We start from the raw sequence: 19234 nt of genomic DNA, 5'->3' as shown, positions 1-19234 counted from the left end.
AGCCAGAAAGGGCCAGCAAGATATATTCAGGGAACTAAATGAGAAGAACATGCGGCCAAGAATACTTTAAGCAGCAAGACTGACATTCAAAATGGATGGAAAGATAAAGAGTTTCCAAGACTGGCAAGGCTTAAAATACTATGCGACCACCAAGCCGACACTGCACAAAATATTAAGGGGGGGTTCTATAAAAGAGGAAAAATCCTAAGAATAACATTGAACAGAAATATAGAGACAATTTACAAAAAAGAAAGACTTCAGAGGTAACGCAGTATCAATAAAAACGTATCTATCAATAATCACTCTCAATGTGAATGGCCTAAATGCGCCCATAAAACGGCACAAGGTTGCAGATTTGATAAAACGACAGGACCCATCCATATGTTGTCCTCAAGAGACCCATTTTGAACCTAAAGATACACCCAGACTGAAAGTGAAGGAATGGAGAAGCATCTTTCATGCCAGTGGGCCTCAAAAGAAGGCCAGGGTAGCGATTCTCATATCAGACAAATTAGATTTTAAACTAAAGACTGTAGTCAGAGATACAGAAGGACACTACATCATTCTTTTCTTTTCTTTAACATTTATTTTTTTTTCAATTTATTTATTTTCAGAAAAACAGTATTCATTATTTTTTCACCACACCCAGTGCTCCATGCAGTCCGTGCCCTCTATAATACCCACCACCTGGTACCACAACCTCCCACACCCCCGCCACTTCAAACCCCTCAGATTGTTTTTCAGAGTCCATAGTCTCTCATGATTCACCTCCCCTTCCAATTTACCCCAACTCCCTTCTCCTCTCTAACACCCCTTGTCCTCCATGATATTTGTTATGCTCCACAAATAAGTGAAACCATGATAATTGACTCTCTCTGCTTGACTTATTTCACTCAGCATCATCTCTTCCAGTCCTGTCCATGTTGCTACAAAAGTTGGGTATTCATTCTTTCTGATGGAGGCTTAATACTCCATAGTGTGTATGGACCACATCTTTCTTATCCATTCGTCCGTTGAAGGGCATCTTGGTTCTTCCCATAGTTTGGCGACCGTAGCCATTGCTGCTATAAACATTGGGGTAAAGATGGCCCTTCTTTTCATGACATCTGTATCTTTGGGGTAAATACCCAGGAGTGCAATGGCAGGGTCATAAGGAAGTTCTATTTGTAATTTCTTGAGGAATCACCACACTGTTCTCCAAAGAGGCTGCAGCCACTTGCATTCCCACCAACAGTGGAAGAGGGTTCCCCTTTCTCCACATCCTCTCCAACACATGTTGTTTCCTGTTTTGTTAATTTTGGCCATTCTAACTGGTGTAAGGTGATATCTCAATGTGGTTTTAATTTGAATCTCCTTGAGGGCTAATGATGATGAACATTTTTTCATGACACTACATCATTCTTAAACGGACTATCACCAAGATGATCTAACAATTCTAAATACCTATGCCCCCAATATGGGAGCAGTCAATTACATAAGAAAACTGTTAATCAATATAAAGAGTCATATTGATATGAATACACGGCCATACCACCCTGAACGCGCCCGATCTCGTCTGAATACACTAATAGTAGGAGATCTTATCACGCCTCTCTCAGAAATAGATCATCGAAGCAGAAAATCAAGAAAGAAATGAGAGCAATATACATTTAAATAATTTTGTGAATAGATGAGAGACTGATATTTGTAAAATGTGTATAAGATTTGTATATGGCATTATGTTAGTTTCTTGTAAAGAGAAGATACTTTTAATGCAGATGTTTGAAACATTTTAGGTGTCTCAATGATCAACAAGTGTTTTTCTATACAATGTAATCAGAGAATTAACACCTCAGGACACTTTTCATTCATGGGTTCATAGAATTTCTGCTTTAAGTGCCAGTAATTTTTCATGGCATCATTTCTGGGTTTTTTTTTCCTATTTTTATTTGTTTTTACCTATGTGTATACTTTTCCTATATTAAAATTTGTGTAAGGATCATCTTTAATTTTGCTTGCAAAATAAGATTCTGGGTATTGATTTCTGTGCATTATTAAACTTATTTGCTTAATTATTATTGGAACTTAATGATATTGTATACATGTGGTCATGTATTGCTTAATGTCACATCTTAGTGTGAAGCACAAAATTCCAGGAGAACTTAAAATGAAACAGTGACTCCTCCATCACTGGGGATAGGGAGCTGGATTTGTTCCTGGTACTAATGGAACACAAACCAGAAGCAACTGTTTCATTGTAAAGTTCAGGCTCTACTTCTTTTAAGAAATGCCTGAGATCCAGAAAGTTCTCAGGAGACCTCTCCATAGTCATCACAAATGACAAGGATCCAATCTGCTGGGTAATAAGACATGCTCAGATGTGCAGCTGATTAATTTATGAGAAAAGTTACCATTTATATATACATGTTACCATATTGTTATTATATAAAAGAATAGACATTATTATATTTGAAGTTATGTCCAAGATTATAATACATGCTAATTTAAAACAATCAGGAATGACTGTGATTGTGTCAAAAGAAAAACTACCACTTCCAAGAATGACCCTTTTCCTTCTGTTTCAATCCCTGAGGCCACCAGGTAGCTTGTCCAACTCTTGGCCAGGATGTCTTCTCCCTTGTGCACTTAGAAATATGTATTACCAGGTGGTGGGTATTATAGTGGGCACAGATTGCATGGAGCACTGGGTGTGGTTAAAAAATAATGAATACTGTTTTTCTGAAAATAAATAAATTGAAAAAATTGAAACAATTAAAAAAAAAGGAAATATGTATTACAGGGGTGCCTGGGTGGCTCGGTGTGTTAAGCCTCTGTATTCATCTCAGTTTATGATCCCAGGGTCCTGGGATCAAGTCCCGCATTAGGCTCTCTGTTCAGCAGGGAACCTGCTCCCCACACCCCACCTGCCCCTCTGCCTACTTGTGATTTCTGTCTGTCAAATAAATAAATTTAATTTAAAAAAATATGTATTATGGGCGCCTGGGTGGCTCAGTGGGTTAAGCCGCTGCCTTCGGCTCAGGTCATGATCTCAGGGTCCTGGGATCGAGTCCCGCATCGGGCTCTCTGCTCGGCAGGGAGCCTGCTTCCTCCTCTCTCTCTCTGCCTGCCTCTCTGCCTGCTTGTAATCTCTCTCTGTCAAATAAATAAATAAAATCTTTAAAAAAATATGTATTAAAGACATGTAAGTAGTGGCATGTAAGTAGTTCCTTAAGTACATTCACACTGCATAGAATTCCTTGTCTCTTCCCAAGGGACACTTCTCTTCTGGCATGGACCATCAACCTTGACTGGGATTTCCCCTTTCAAACATCTTCTTTAAAAAGCATAATATGTAAGGCATCTGTCTCTGGTTGGAGAGGAATTTGCCTCAGGAATGTGCACAGCTCTGAGGTAAATTAGTCTCTGTGAAAAGATTAAAACTAGGGCAACCTCTGCCCCATATAATAGACAGAGAGCTGCACTCTGATGAGAGGTTTTTGGAGTTGAGTCCCTTAGAATAATCTATCAGATCCACAAATTCTGGAAAACCAAATCTTTTTTTTTTTTTTTAGGTTGTTCTCAATGTTGACTGAGCAATCTAAACTTCATGCAAGAGTTTTGGTATCCGCATCATGACAAACAAATCCTTTTTCAACCTGTGCCATTGTTCTCATCCAGGCTTCCTTCACGGGTTGGTTTTATTTAACCTCTAACTTTACCTTGGCCCTGAGCCCAGAACTGTCACACTAACACAAACCCTGTGATAGAACTATGCAGGGACCAACTACCTGTTCCTGAGGGGAAGGTCTGAGACACCTGATGTGGTAGGTGACACATTCCATTCTTGAGGAAGATGGAGACAAAGACAAATGTGTTTGGGTGGATTTAAGGGTGATCTATGGACCTGATACTCACTGGGAGGAGAAGAATGAAGGAGGAGAAGGAGCAGAGCAAGGATTCCAGATCTCACTCAGCTAACTTCTCAGGTGCTTGGGTTGTACCATCTGTGACCACCATGGGGCAGCAAGGGCCTGGATTTGGTGTAGGTCATGAGTGTGATTTACCATGATCAAGTCCCAAGACATAATTCCTCCGGAGTCCTGCAAAGGAGAACCATGTGTGAGGGGTGACCCAAATCTACTGTGTCTCAGTAAGTTCTTAATTGATAGGCCAACAAACGCTCCCAGGCCTCAGTCTCAGAGCTCTGTGAGGAGGGGACCAAATGAAGCATGAGAACCCACCCTAAAGAAGAGAGGAAGGCTGTGAGGTATGTGAACAACTCCAGCTCTGTTTTTAGTTCCAAAAACATCCAAAGGAAAGGATGAATCTCTCCTAATTCCAGCCCCTCTGGATCCTGTTCCCACTTTGATGTACACAGCACAAAGGTTAAGTACTGGGATTATTCATAACTATACAGGGGCTCCCACAGGAGGGACATTCTAAGTCTGGCTCAATTTCCTGGGCACAAACACGAACTCTGTCCCATAAAATCCATGTCCAAGTGTTTTAATCCTTCAGTCTAGTTCTACTGCACTGGGATACAGAGCATTCTAGAATAGAGGTAAGATTAAAGAGAGTGATGAGAGTTAAGCTCAGGAAGAACCTTTGCCTGGATGTTCCTCCACCCTCTGAGGCAGCTGGTGGGAATAAGATAAATCTGGAGGACAAAGGCCCAGGATTGGGATCTCAGAGTCTGTGTACATGGGGCACCTCCACCATGGCCTATACTTTGGTCCTTCTCTACTTCTTACTAAAGGCACAGATGACCCCAAAATTCCTCTTTTACTTACCAATCCTTGATAATCAAGGATCCCTGATCACTTCTCTGGCTCCAAGTCTGGAAGTAGAGTCTCCCTGGCTATCCCAGGACTCCAGGTTGTTGTAGAGTCATTGCTGCTCACATGCTGGTAGTGACACTTTTCACAGTGGTCCAACATTACTCAAAAGTGAGAGAAAAACTTGCCCTGTGCTCACAGACTCCCTTTTTGCTCAGAAGATGTTTCTCAACCCTGTGCAGAGGGGGCTTCATGCAGCATGAATTCAGTTTCCACTCATATCTTCTCCTTAGTTGTCATAACATCCAGAGGCAAAACTCCCTCAGGTGTTTTCCTTCGGTGTGATGATGACTTCCTCATTGCCTTTGTAGTCTGATCCCAGATTGGCACTCTTCCCAACGTTTCAACTCACTAGTAAGGAAATGAGGAGACTCTGTCCCCAGTAACCTGGGCTCTTTCTAAAGAAGCCCCTTGTCTTCCAGAAAGGAAGAGATACCTTATGGGTTTGTCCCCCTCGCCTCAGGAAAGTCAAACAACTGTTTTTCCTGATGAGAAACCAATGTTTATCTGGAGTTCTAGGTGCCATGGGTTGCCTAATTATATAAAAATAAATTGATTAAATTATTTATAAATAGATAAATTAATTGTTTGAACAACTGAATAAAGTGAGGCTTAGACATCAACTCTAGTTGTGATCAACTCTAGTCATGTTGCCATAAGTTTCACTTCTGGAAGTTTTTAGCAATGGAAGTGCCATGTCCTCACAAAAACCTCATTCCCATGTGGGGAATCAGGAAAGATGGTCAAAGTGATAGTTAACTTTTTGTGTCAACCTAACTGGGTCTCACAGTGCCCATATGAGACATTATTTCTGGGAGAGATTGTAAACATGTTCCTGGCTGTGATTAGAATTTGGATTGGTATATTCAACACAGTAGATGGCCATCTGTAAGTTGTGTGTGCATGACCCAATCCATGAGCGCCTGAGTAGAAAAAAAGTCAAGGGATGGAGGAATTCACTTCCTTTGTCCCATCTCTGGTTGAGCTGGAATCTTGTCTCACCTTCTCCTACCCTTCCATTGGAATTCACATCATTAGACTCCCTGGTCCTAAGGCCTTTGGACCCTGAGGGAATTACACTACTGACTTTCTGGGGTCTGTAGTTTGCAGATGGCAGCTCGTGAAATTCCCTGCCTCAATAATCATGTGATCTAATCTGCATATTTATATAAAATATTATATGTATAAAATAAATTGAATATATTTATAAATAGATTTATAAATTTCATGTATTGCATTAAAATATGATATATTTTAATTTATATGAAACATTTTGTATACTTACAATCTGTATTTCATATAATGCACATACATTATAATTTTGTATAAAACATACAATTTATGTATAAAATATAATATATATTTATATACAATTCATATAAGTGTAAATGTAACACATACATACACACACACACACACACACACGCATACATACATGTAATACAAATTAGTTCTGTTTCTGGGGAGAACCCTGAATAATATAGTCACCCACTTCAGTGTTCAATCTTTCCATAATGTCCCATAATGTTCATCATCAATTATTTTCAAAAATCTCTTCACCACCTACCTTGTTCCTTTCTCTAGTAAACAGCACCTTCCTGCTTGAGTAATTGAGGCCAGAACTGTGTCATACATGGAACCCCTCAGCAGCTGGGTCCCAGTGTAGTGGAAAGGGGGTCTGTGCTACTGAACACAGAATAGTCCTGAGTTGCAGCTCCCTGTCTATGGGAGGCTGGTCAGAGGCTGCACCTGCTGTAGGCTTGTGTGTCTTCATGGAGACAACCATGCTGGCAGAAAGACCACTGTCTGGTTGGGCTCTAGGGCCTCTGGTGTAAGATGTGCTCCCTGACTGTCATGACATCAGTGAGACCTTTACAAAAAATCCTCCTGCATGTGCCTAGGAGGGAAGGGAGCCCCCATTGCCACTTCAACTGTGTTTCCTTTTAGATGGGGCCAAAATTTCCTTCGAGAAATAAGTTGTTATTTTCATAATAGGGAGAATTACCAGGAAAATCACAAGTTGGATGTCGAGTTAATATGATTACTCTAATGTGAAATTTTTGGAGCTTCCATACTCCTTCTGTCTTGTGTCTCAAGCTGTATGAACAGCCTCCTGTCTCTTCTCAAATACTTAAACTATACATATATGAAAATCTTTTTTTTAGAAAATAGACATCTTTGATAGAACAATATGAAATATTTTGGAGTTTCTAAAATTTTTTTGATTGAACATTTTCTTTTACCTATTTTTTTATCACATTAGTCACCATATAGTACTTCATCAGTTTTTGATGTAGTGGTTCATGATCCATTGTTCAAATATAACACCCAGGGCTCATTGCAATACATGACCATCCTTAATATTTTAGAAGTTCCTAAAGTCAGTATATCTATCCATGCTTTTATTATTCTACATGGTGATGGAATCAGCACATGACTGTGTTTAGAATTCATGTGACCATTTATTTCTCTGAGTCAGGTGCTATACATGTTTTCTGGATATTTTCTCTCTTTCTTTCTGTCTCTTGTAACTTGTGATTCTTTAAGGAATTTCTCTATTTCTTGTATCTTAAAATAAAAGAAACCAGGTATTGATTTTTATAATTTTTAATTTTTTACATGCTTTACCTTTATTGTTTATTCAACAGATTATATACAAGTGTTAATTTCACCTCCTTTTCTGGAAGTCAAGCTTAGTATTTCTATGTCATGTGTAATTGTGTGAACACAATATTCCCCAGAATTTTAAATGAAACCTTTATTCCTCTATTATGGGGGGTCCTGTGGGTGATCCTAGTACTCACTCACAGAAGATGGAACACATTCAAGGAAACTCCTCATGAAGATCAGTTGTTGGTTTCATGCAGGAAGCATCTGAATACCTGGATTGTTCAGAGGAATTTTCTCCACAGTGATCCCAAGGGACAAACTCCAAACTAAAGGGTCACCAATATAATTTCAGTAGCTTTAGTGACTGATTTAAGAAAGGTAATCATGTAGCTACCATGTTGTTTCTACCTAAAAAACAGAAATCCTACCTAAACAAATGTCCAAAAAATTCATTAGCTGAATGTTTAAAACACACACACACACACACACACACACACACACACACACACACACACACACAAAATTGAGTCACAAATAATTCTTTTTCCCCAAAATGCTTTCCTTTCCCTTACCCCAGTGGCCACCAGTCTACTTATCCCATGCTGTATACCATGACTATATTGTTGAGAAAGATTTGGGATCAGCTGTCATGTGGTATAAACAGTGATAGAAAAAGAATGTCATCAAGGCATCTCTAGTCCATAGAACTCCTAGAAAGGAGCGGTCAGTACTGATTGGTATTTCTCTAATCCCACCTCCTTCTAGAAGAGCATATTAGGTCAAGCATCTCACTGTGCATGAAGAGACTTTGCTTTAGGAAAACACACAATAGTAGGTCAGCTCACAAAGCGAACACAAAGAGGCTGACTGAGAACATCCTATGCCCCTGTGGCACACAGAATTGCCCTGGTGAGAAGTTCCTGGGGCTAGGATCCTGAGGCCTAACTCAACTCCAGTTCCCCTCTCCCAGAGTCTCAGAACCTGGAATCCTTTCTCTTGATTTCAATGAGGTATTCCTTCACACTACTCAGCTCTCTCTTTCTAACATTACTCTTGTTTTTGATTCATTTTGAAAATTCAACCATTTTTCTTAATGTCCCTCTTTTTTTTTTTAAGATTTTTTATTTTATTTATTTGACAGAGAGAGATCACAAGTAGGCAGAGAGGCAGGCAGAGAGAGAGAGAGAGGAGGAAGCAGGCTCCCTGCCAAGCAGAGAGCCTGATGCGGGACTCGATCCCAGGACACTGAGATCATGACCTGAGCCGAAGGCAGAGGCTTAACCCACTGAGCCACCCAGGTGCCATCTTAATGTTCCTCTTATGTCATCCTTTTGAATAGACTGGGTTGTATTAATTTAATGTGTGATGTTTCCTCATCCCTGAACCACACCCACCTCACATATTCTATCCCTGTGACATGGCTTTCCTGGTAGGAGCAACGTGACTCTGGGAGGGACCATGTGGGCAACTCAATTTGGCAGGTGCCATAACTCATTGTGAAGGAAGTAAAACACAAATGGAAAGGATCTTGACTTGCATTGGAAGGGATCAGGGGGATCAGGACTGATCTGGAAGGGTTTGAATGAAGGGCAGGAAGAGGAGAAAAGCATGGGTTTCCAGCTCTCTCTCAGCTAGCTGCCTTTGAAGCCTGTTGTTTGGCATTTATAATCTGGGGTCCCTAGGGCAGTGAGGGCATGAATCTGGGAAAGGCAATTTTAGTTTTTCTCCTGTCCTGTATGCACTTCCAACACCTGCTCTGGAGCCACTTTAAGTGGGACACAAGGGAAGGGGGGCCAATATCTGTTGTGTTCCAATAATTTCTTTATTCAAAGTGCCAGTATCCTCTCCTAACCTCAAACCACTTAAGAGCAGAGCACAGAGTGATGCTTGAGGACCAGGGAACTGAGGGGCACCAAGATGGAGTTAAGGGACAATGAGAGGCTCAGCTCTGCCTGCCTTCCTGGAAAAGGAGTAATTGCGTCTCTCCTAATCTCAGCCAGCCTGGAGAGCTCTCCTTACCCTCCAGCCACATTGTAATGTGGTCCTGGAATTCCTCTGACATCCACACCAAGACTTCCCCAGGGGAAGGTAAGCATATTCCAATGCAGCTTTGAATTCCTAGACTCTGTTATGGGTTCAATCTGTAATGATTCAGAAAATCCATGTCAAAGCATTTTAATGTCTGGGTGGCTAAGCTCTGATGCCCAGGGATGCAGAAGTATCTAGAATAGAGATTCAGGTCAGAGTGGTTGAGGAGACGCAGGTCAGGAAGCACATTTGCATGGAGGCCCATCCCTTGTCTAAGGCAGGAGGAGTATATAAGAGAGTTATGGAGGAGCCAGGCCCAGGGTTGAGGTCTCAGAAGGCAGTGCTCTTGGGGTATCTCCACTATGGCCTGGACTCTGGTCCTCCTCACCCTCCTCATTCAGAGCACAGGTGAGGACTTCAGGAAAGGGAGCCCGGGGACATCTGGGCTGATCCTGTCTCTCTTCCTCAACATCACCTGGGTCCTCAGCACTGACTCACTAGACTATGTTCTTTCTGTTTTCAGGGTGCCGGGCCCAGTCCACCCTGACTCAGCCTCCCTCATTATCAGGGACTCTGGGAAGTACTGTCACTATCTCCTGTACTGGAAGCAGCAGTAACATTGGGAGTAATCCTTATATCTCCTGGTATCAGCAGACCTCAGGCACTTCCCCCAAGCTCCTGATTTATCGTGTAAGTTCTCGGCCATCAGGGATACCTGATCGTTTCTCTGGTCTGAAGACTGGAAACACGGCCATCCTGACCATCTCAGGGCTCCAGGCTGAAGATGAGGGGGATTATTACTGCACCTCAATTACTTCTAGTGATGATTTCCACAGTGGTGCAAGTTCATGAGGAAGTGAGACCAAAACCAGCCCTCTGCTCACAGACACCCTCCTTGCTTTGAAGATGCTCACCCAACATGGGGACATCTGGAAGTTCATTTCCATGGGGGCCCCTCTCTGGGGCAGGTCGAGTAGTTTCCTCAGAATATTCACACTCCCTAGAATTCCTTAATAGTCTGTTTCTTGAGGGGGCATTTGTCTTCTGGTAGGTACCAATTATCTCTGATCAGTTTCCACTTAAAACCATCTACTGTAGAAAGCACACTAACTAGGTCAGGGCCTCTCTCTGTGGATGGAAAGTAATTTATCTCAGGAAAATACACAGCTTTGAGGTAAGTTAGTCTCAGCATAGAGAAGATAAGGAGAAGAATGGCCTTTGCCCCATGTAATGGACCAAGAAATGCACTTTGATGTAAGGTCCTGGAGCTGGGCTCTTTAGAGCAATCCTGACATCAGTTCCTTCTACCATATCCACAAACCCTGAAAAACTCTACTCCTTTCTATTTAGACTGTTCTCCATGCTAACTGACTGTTTTCTCTCTTGCTTTTCTCTCCCATATTTTTTGTTTCAACATTGTAAGAATAGAATTGTTTTTCTCCCTGTGCCGTTCTCATCCAAGCTTCCTTCAGAGCCTTGTTTTATTTGACTTCTAACATTTCCTCAGGACTGAGCCAAGAACAGCTACACTAACACAAACCCTGTGACATGGTTGTCCAGGGACAAGCTACCTGGTGTATCAGGTAACCCATCCCTTTCCTGAGAAATATAGAGACAAAAACAAACATTTTTGGATGGATTTGAGAGTGATCTAGGGACCTGGTACTCACGGGGAGGGGAAGAAGGAGGGAAGATATGGAGCAGAGCAGGGATTCCAGCTTTCACTCAGGGCCTTCTTGGATGCTTTGGTTGCAACAAATGTGGCCACAAGAGAGAGCAAGGGCCTGAATTTGAGGAAGGTCATGGCTGCAATACACTTTCACTGGTATGAAATCCCAGAGCTGATTCCTCCTGAGTCATGCAAAGGGGGACCATGTGTGAGGAATGATCCACAACTTTTGTGACCCAGTAAGTACTTTCCTTGAAAGACCAATAGACACCCCAGGCCTCAGCTTCAGAGTCCTTCAAGAAAGGGGATAGAGAAACATGAAGGCTAATTCTAGATAGGAGGATAGGAAGAAGAGAGGTAATGTGAACCATCCCCTGCTCTGTTTTTGGTGCCTACAAAGGAGTGAATTTCTCTCAATTCCAGCCCCTCTGCAACCTGTCCCCACCCACAATCCACACAGCACAGTGAGAAAGTACTCGGATTATTCTTCAACTATATGGAGACTCCCAGGATAGGAACTAAGAGACAATCCAAGTCTGGCTCCATTTCCTGGGTACAAACATGAGCTCTGTCCTAGAAAATTCATATGGAAGTGTTTAATGCTTCGTTTGAGTTCTGTGCCTTCAGAAGCATAAGTATCTAGAATGAAGAGTTAGATCAGAGAGGGTGAGGAGTGGGAGGTACAGGAAGCATATTTGCATGATGTCCTTCATCCTCTGAAGCAGGTAATGGGGCTATGAGAAGTCTGGAGGAGCCAAGAAAATGTTCATGGTCTCATCAGGCTGTGCTTTGGGAGCATCTCCATCATAGGCTTCACTTTGGTCCTCCTCACCTTACTCAAGGCATTGGTGAGACTTTCATAGAAGGGTCACAGGGGTATCTAGCCTGATCATTTGTCTTCTTTCCTCAGTTTTTTTTTTAAGGCTCTAGCACTGATCTCAACAGGGTATGTTCTTTCTTTTTTCAGGGTCTCAAGACCAGTCTGCTTGAATGGCTGCCTGATACTGTGGGATGGACACTCGCCATTTCCTGTACTGAAGGAGTAATATTAGGCATTTTAATGCTGTCTTCTGGTACCAGGAACACTCAACATGGCCTTCATACTCCTGATTTACTATGCACATTCTCAGGCCTCAGGAATCCCTGCTCACTTCTCTGGCTCCAGGTCTGGAATACAGCTTTGCTCACCATCTCTGAGCTCCAAGCTGATCGTGAGTCTGGTTATCACTGTTGCTCACATGCTCCTGGTGACACATCCATAGTGTTCCCTGTTCATTTGGATGTGAAACCAAAACATTCCCTGTGTTCACAGGCTTCCCCATTTCTCTGAAGATGCTCCCCAACCCTGTGCACAGGGGGTTCATGTAGCATGGTTTTGAGAATTCAGGTGTCACTGTTCTCTCTCTCTCTGTCTCTCTCTCTCTCTCAAGTTAAAGTGAGAGGAAACACACTCCACCTAATTGGGAAATGATAGAGCCTATTTGTTTCTGTTACATGGTGCTAGAGAATGACTCTTTCCAACTGCAATGGCAGGTACTGGGGATTATGAAACCCCTCAATGTACTTCCTGCAATTTATTTACTGATTTTTGTGCTTTTGTTTTATTTCCATTTTTTATTTAAATTCAATTACTTAATATATATTGTATTATTCTTTCAGAGGTAAAGGTCAGTGATTTACCAGTCTTATATAACACCCAGTGCTCATTACATCACTTGTCCTCCTTATTGTCTATCACTCAGTTACCCCAACCCTTCACACTTTTCCCCTGCAGCAACCCTCAGTTTTTTTTCCTATGTTTGAGTGTCTCTTATGGTTTGTCTCTGTGTCTGGTTTTGTCTTCTTTTATTTCTTCCTCTCTTCCCCTATGTTCCCGGTTTTTTTTTTTCTTCAATTCCACATGTCACTCAGTCATATGATAATTGTCTTTCTCTGCCTGAGGTATTTCACTTAGTAACCCTCTAGTTCTATCTATGATGTTGCACATGTTAAGATTTCATTTTTTGATGGCTGAGTAGTATTCCATTGTGTATATATACCACTACTTCTTTACCCATTCATCTCTCAATGGACATTTTGAATCATAATTTTAAATGACTCTGTTTCAAACATAATGCAATCTAACAAGAATAAGTTTTCCAGAATTGACGTTCTTATTTAACCCAGTTAACTACTTGACTTCTTTCTGTTTTTGTTTTTGACTTTTTAAAAAATATTTTATTTGTTTATTTATTTTGACAGTGAGAGGCACAGTGAGAGATGGAACACAAGCAAGGGGAGTAGAAAAGGGAGAAGCAGGATTCCCATGGATCAGGGAGCCTGACATGGGACTCAATCCCACCACCCCATGATCATGACCTGAGCCAAAGGCAGACGTTTAACAACAGAGCCACCCAGGTGCTCCATGTTTTTGGCATGGTTTTATTCTTTTTTTATTAAGTTATTTTTATATATCATACTATTTACCCATTTAAACCAATGGCTTTAGTATATTCTCCAAATTGAGGCAACACTACCACTAACACATTGCTATTGTCCTCAAAATATACTCTATATCCACTGGCATTCAACTCTAAATTCCCACCAATTCTCCCAGCCCGTCAATCACTGATCTACTTTCTGTCCTTTAGTTTTGCCTAGTCTTCACATTTCATATAAATGGAGTCACAAAATATGGCATCTTTGAGGTTGAATTCTTTCACTTGGAATAATATTTTCAAGATTCATTCATGTTGTAGCATGTATTAATATTTAGTTACTTTTACTCCCACATATATCCTATTGTAATGATAAATCACATTTAAGAAGTGAAATGTAAGACATTTTTTAGTCATTTCCACTTTGTCCTAGTACACATGGCACACTCCTTGGGGAGCCATTCTTCTGTATGTCAGTGACTGAAGCAATACTACCAGAGAATAAATCTAAAGACATACATGAGGGAATGGGGATAAAAGGAAGTTGTATTTTCCCAAGTCCCATCACCTTTGACACCATTTTCAAGGATCCTAACAAGAGAGAATACGACTTGAGGCTCTATGATAGATAGAACATTCCCACACTACAGATCAATGAACCCCTGTTCTGGAAGCAGCCTTGTATGTGGACTGTCTTCCAAATAGGGTGAGGTCTTTTCAAAGTGGGTCTTGTTCCACAAAGAAGAGCCATATGTTTGTGGATGTCTTCATTTTACAGGGTGTCCCCAACATGTTTTATTTCCTTGTAATAAACCCAATTTCTGGATGAAATACAGGTGATTAAAAAAAAAATGAAAAGAAACCCACTAACAGCCCATACACATAAATAATGGCCAAGGAATCTTTGTTCATTGAATGAATCTGAGCACAGTCCTAAGAACATAGGGTGGGACCATATCTCTTCTAAGTTCATCATAACTTTCCATGTTTACACCAGAACTCCTGCCAGTGATCTCACTCACTGGTAAATCGGGATGAATGTTCAGTTTAGCATAGATCTTAGTTTCTCCCATCATGCTCTATGGACCTTTTCCACACCTCTTTCCATTTCTTCTTTCTTTCCCTGAGAAATATTTAGTACCTTCATTCTTTTAAGAATCTGGCCTGGAGGACAAGATGGCGGGGAAGTAGGAGGAGGTGCCATTTCAACCTCTACCCTAAAGTGAGCTGATTACCTACCAAAGAACTCTAATCACCCATGAAAACAGCCTGAGATTAGAATTATACACTTTTGGATCTCTATAGGGGTAGAAAACACCAGTGGGCAGGTAAAGCAGAATGGGAACATCGGATTGATAGGAAGATGAACAAAAGAGGGAGGGAGTCACCAGATGTGACCCATTGGAAAGTAATATCCCAATACGAGAGTGCCTTACGATTGGGGACCAGCATTAACTTGGAGTCTGGAAGAGCAAAGGGTTGTGAGGGGAAATTGTGGGAATCAGGGCAGTTAGGGACAGGGGCTTAAGTCCCCAGACCCAGGACAGCCACCTCTGGTGCTGAGCCAGAGAGAGTGTGGCAAAGAAGCAAGGCCTTGATCACTGAGCCGCCAGTGTACCTGAGAACATCTGGGTGGCAGCTCCTGTGAGGGGCAGGGAGCCTCACCAACGGTAGAACCACAGCCTTTTGCACTCTCCACACATGTGCCATGCTACCAGAGTCTGAGTTGCACCCCACACATCCCCTCCCCCCCCCCCAGAGAGGTGCGTGCAGGCACCAGCCAGCACTCTCTCAGACCCAGAGAGTCTGAGCACACCCAGCCTGGGCCAGTGGGAAAATCTCAGTGTACTGTCACTGGTTGGAACCACTTTGGTGGTCTGGCGCTGCCCAGAGAGGCTTGGCTATTATGGTTTTAGGTACAAAAGGGAGTTCCTGTGACCCCAGAGACCATGACTGGGAATGTGCTCTGCCAGTGGCTGAGGGGGAATTTATGTGCTCTGGAGGACCCAGAGGGGGAACAGACTGAGGCTTCTGTCTGAGAGGGAGGACTGGGTGCAGTTTGCTTTCCTCTAAACCTCCAAAAACCATCAAAAGCTGCCAAGGCAAGAGAAAACAAACAAACAAACAAACAAAAAACCTCCAGAAAACAAAAGCCTGAAAAACCAGTTTCCACAGAGCCCACCACCTTGATGGGGGCAGGAGGACTTAACTCAGGGAACACTACCTGAAAAACCACAGGGCAGTCATCTCCCCCAGAAAACCAACCAAAAAAAAAAAAAAAAAAAAAGACAAGAGATCAACCACCACTACTTCATAGATACAACTTTTATTTTTAATTCATTCCCACTATTCTGGTTCATTTTTTTATACATAATTTTTTAACCTATTCACCATCACGTTGAGATGTCCAGTAAATCAAATTCCATAATAACCTTTTAGCCTGAACTTTTTTAAAAATTTAATTTCTTTTCAGTGTAACAGAATTCATTGTTTATGCACCACACCCAGTGCTCCATGCAATAAGTGCCCTCCATTAATCTGAACTTTTTGATACATATACCTGTTTTCCTTTTGCTTTTCTATTTTTAAATTTTTTTTTAATTTTATTTTATTTTAGTTTAGTTTAGTTTATTCTTTCTTCTTTTTTATTTTTTAGTATTCATATAGAGTTAGACTTCAAGGTAATCCCCTTTCCCCAATCAATGCTACCCCTATAGGTAAACTAGTTTTTAATCCCCCTTTATCTTGGGAAAGTTGAGTCCTTTAAAAAAAGATATCAAGATACATCCAGGAAGAATCAAAATAACATTCCTCACCCACGCTGATTTATAACCACTTTCCCATCTTTTTCTTCTACCAGTGTTTCTGTGTATTTGTTCTTGTCCTGGTAGTATATAAATCTTATACTTGGGATTCCATTTGATGAGGTTTTTTGTTTGTTTGTTTGTTTGTTTTTATATATTCATTTTTTTCCTTGTCATCTAATTTTATCAGTATTTTTGTTTGTTTTTGTTTGTATACTTCATAAATTTTACAGTTGTGCCCCTTTGGGCAGGACCTTCTCTTCTATTTTATCTTTCTTTTTTTGCCTGTCTCTCTCTCTCTCTCTTTTTTTCTTTTTTTTTTCTTTCTTTTGGGTGTGGACTCTTGAGTGCTCAGAAGTGTTCCAGAGTGCACCTTGCCTACACCACGGTTGTTATATTCAGCTACATCCCTTCAGCCTCTCTCACCAAAATGACTAGGATGAGGGAGGCCCAACAGAAGAAAAAATCAGAGGCTGGGCCTTCTGCAACAGAGCTAATAGCTATGAACATAGACAATATATTGGAAAGGGAATTCAGGCTAACAATGATCCAGGCAATAGCTAGGTTGGAGAAAGCCATGGATGACAAAATGGAATTGATTAGAACAGAACTGAAAGCCACCAGGGATAATATTCACAATGTTCTCAACAAGTTCCAATCTAATCTAAATTCTTAAATGCTAGGGTAACTGAAACAGAAGATAGAATTAGTGATCTGGAGGACAAACAGATAGAGAAAAAGGATCAGTAGGAAGACTGGAACAAACAGCTTAGAAGCCACAAAAACAGAATTAGGGAAATAAATGATGCCATGAAATGTTCCAACGTCAGAATTATTGGAATTCCTGAAGGGGAGGAGAAAGAAAGAAGACTAGAAGATATAGTTGAACAAATTCTCCATGAGAATTTTCCCAATCTCGTGTTGGAACCAACGTTCATGTACTAGATGCAGAAAGGTCTTCCCCCAAGGTATAGAATCTAGAAAGACCTCAAGATACCAGATAGGTAGAATGATGAATCATAATTGTAGACAGGAGCTCTTGACAGGCACTAGGACAAAGAAATCCCTTATGTACAGAGGAAAGCCCATAATAATAATGTCAGACCTGTCCACAGAAACTTGGCAAGCCAGAAAAGGCTGGCAATATGTATTCAGGGAACTAAATGAGAAGAACATGTAGCCAAGAACACTGTATACAGCAAGACTGACCTTTAAAATGGATGGAGAGATAAAGAGTTTCCAAGACTGGCAAGGTTTAAAAGAGTATGTGACCACCAAGCCGACACTGCAGGAAATGTTAAGGGCGGTCCTATAAAAGAGGAAAAATCCTAAGAATATCATGGGCTTATAAAATGACACAGGGTTGCAGATTGGATAAAATGACAGAACCCATCCATATGTGTCTACAAGAGACCCATTTTGAACATAAGGATACACCCAGATTGAAAGTGAAGGGATGGAGAAGCATCTTTCATGCCAACGGGCCTCAAAACAATGCTGGGGTAGCTATTCTCATATCAGATAAATAAGATTTTAAACTAAAGACTGTAGTCAGTGATACAGAAGGACACTACATAATTCTTAAAGGGACTATCCACCAAGGTGACCTAACAATTGTAAATATTTATGCTCCCAATATGGGAGAAACCAATTACATAAGAAACCTATTATCAAGATAAAGAGTCATAGTGATATGAATACATTAATAGTAGTAAATCTTAACATGCCACTCTCAGTAATAGATCATCCAAGCTGAAAATCAATAAACAAGAGCATTGAATGACACATTGGACCAGATGGACCTCATAGATACACACAGAACATTCCACCCTAAAAAAACAGAATACTCATTCTTCTCGAGGGCACATAGAACCTTCACAAATCAGGGCTCAACTAATACCGAAAGACTGAGATTATTCCTTGCATATTCTCAGATCACAATGCTTTGAAACTGGAGCTCAATCACAAGGAAATGTTCAGAAGGAACTCAAACACCTGGAAGCTAAAGACCCCCTTGCTTAAGAGTGCTTGGATCAACCAGGAGATCAAAGAAGAACTTAAACAATTCATGGAAACCAATGAGAATGAAGACACTTCAGTCCAAAACCTATGGGATAAAGCAAAGGAGGTCCTAAGGAGGAAATACATAGCCATCCAAGCCTCCCTCAAAAAAGCTGAAAAATTCGGAATGCACCAGCTGTCTCTACACCTAAAGAACTGGAGAATCAACAACAAATTAAGCTAACTCCACACACAAGAAGGGAAATAATCAAGATTAGAGCAAAGATCAATGAGATAGAATCTAGAGGGGCACCTGGGTGGCTCAGTGGGTCAGCCTCTGTCTTCATCTCAGGTCATGATTCCAGGGTCTTGGAATCGAGTCCTGCATCAGGCTCTCTGCTTGGGAGGGAGTGTGTTTCCTCCTCTCTCTCTCTTCCTGCCTCTCTGCCTACTTGTGATCTCTATCTGTCAAATAAATAAATAAAATCTTAAAAGATAAACATGTTATTTTAAAAAAAAGTTAGAATCTAGAGATACAGTAGAAAGCATTAATGAAACTAGAAGCTAGTTTTTTGAAAGAATCAATAAGATCAATAAACCATTGGCCAAACTAACCCAAAGGAAAAGAGGGAAGGCACAAATTAACAAAATTATGAATGTGAAGTAAGAGACCACAACTAACACCAAGGAAATAGAAACAATCATCAGAAGTTATTATCAATGGTTATATGCCAATTGGTTAAGCAACCAAGAGGAAAGGGATGCATTCCTGAAAAATTATAAACTTCCAAAATTGAACCAGGAAGAAATTGACAACCTGAATAGACCGATATCTAGTAATGAGATTGAAGCAGTGATCAAAAACCTCCCAAAAAACAAGAGCCCAGTACC

At 41.0% G+C, this 19234-nt stretch overlaps 2 protein-coding genes and 1 gene segment (V, D, J or C); all 3 read left to right on the top strand.

Moving 5' to 3' along the window:
• Window positions 1–19234, top strand: part of LOC116571641 (immunoglobulin lambda-1 light chain-like) — a 1068967-nt gene that overhangs the window by 234421 nt on the left and 815312 nt on the right. The window lies entirely within an intron of this gene.
• The window catches only part of LOC116571638 (immunoglobulin lambda-1 light chain-like), a 1139351-nt gene that overhangs the window by 333651 nt on the left and 786466 nt on the right, over window positions 1–19234 (top strand). The gene's annotated exons all lie outside the window — the stretch shown is intronic.
• Window positions 9812–10304, top strand: LOC116572253. The segment is given in 2 exon segments: window positions 9812–9860; window positions 9976–10304. Coding segments are annotated over 2 exon segments (375 nt in total).

The sequence above is a fragment of the Mustela erminea genome, chromosome 13 (assembly GCF_009829155.1).
Source record: "Mustela erminea isolate mMusErm1 chromosome 13, mMusErm1.Pri, whole genome shotgun sequence".
NCBI lineage: Eukaryota > Metazoa > Chordata > Mammalia > Carnivora > Mustelidae > Mustela > Mustela erminea.
The sequence above is the reverse complement of the archived record's forward strand: the minus strand, read 5'-3'. Positions and strand labels throughout refer to the sequence as shown.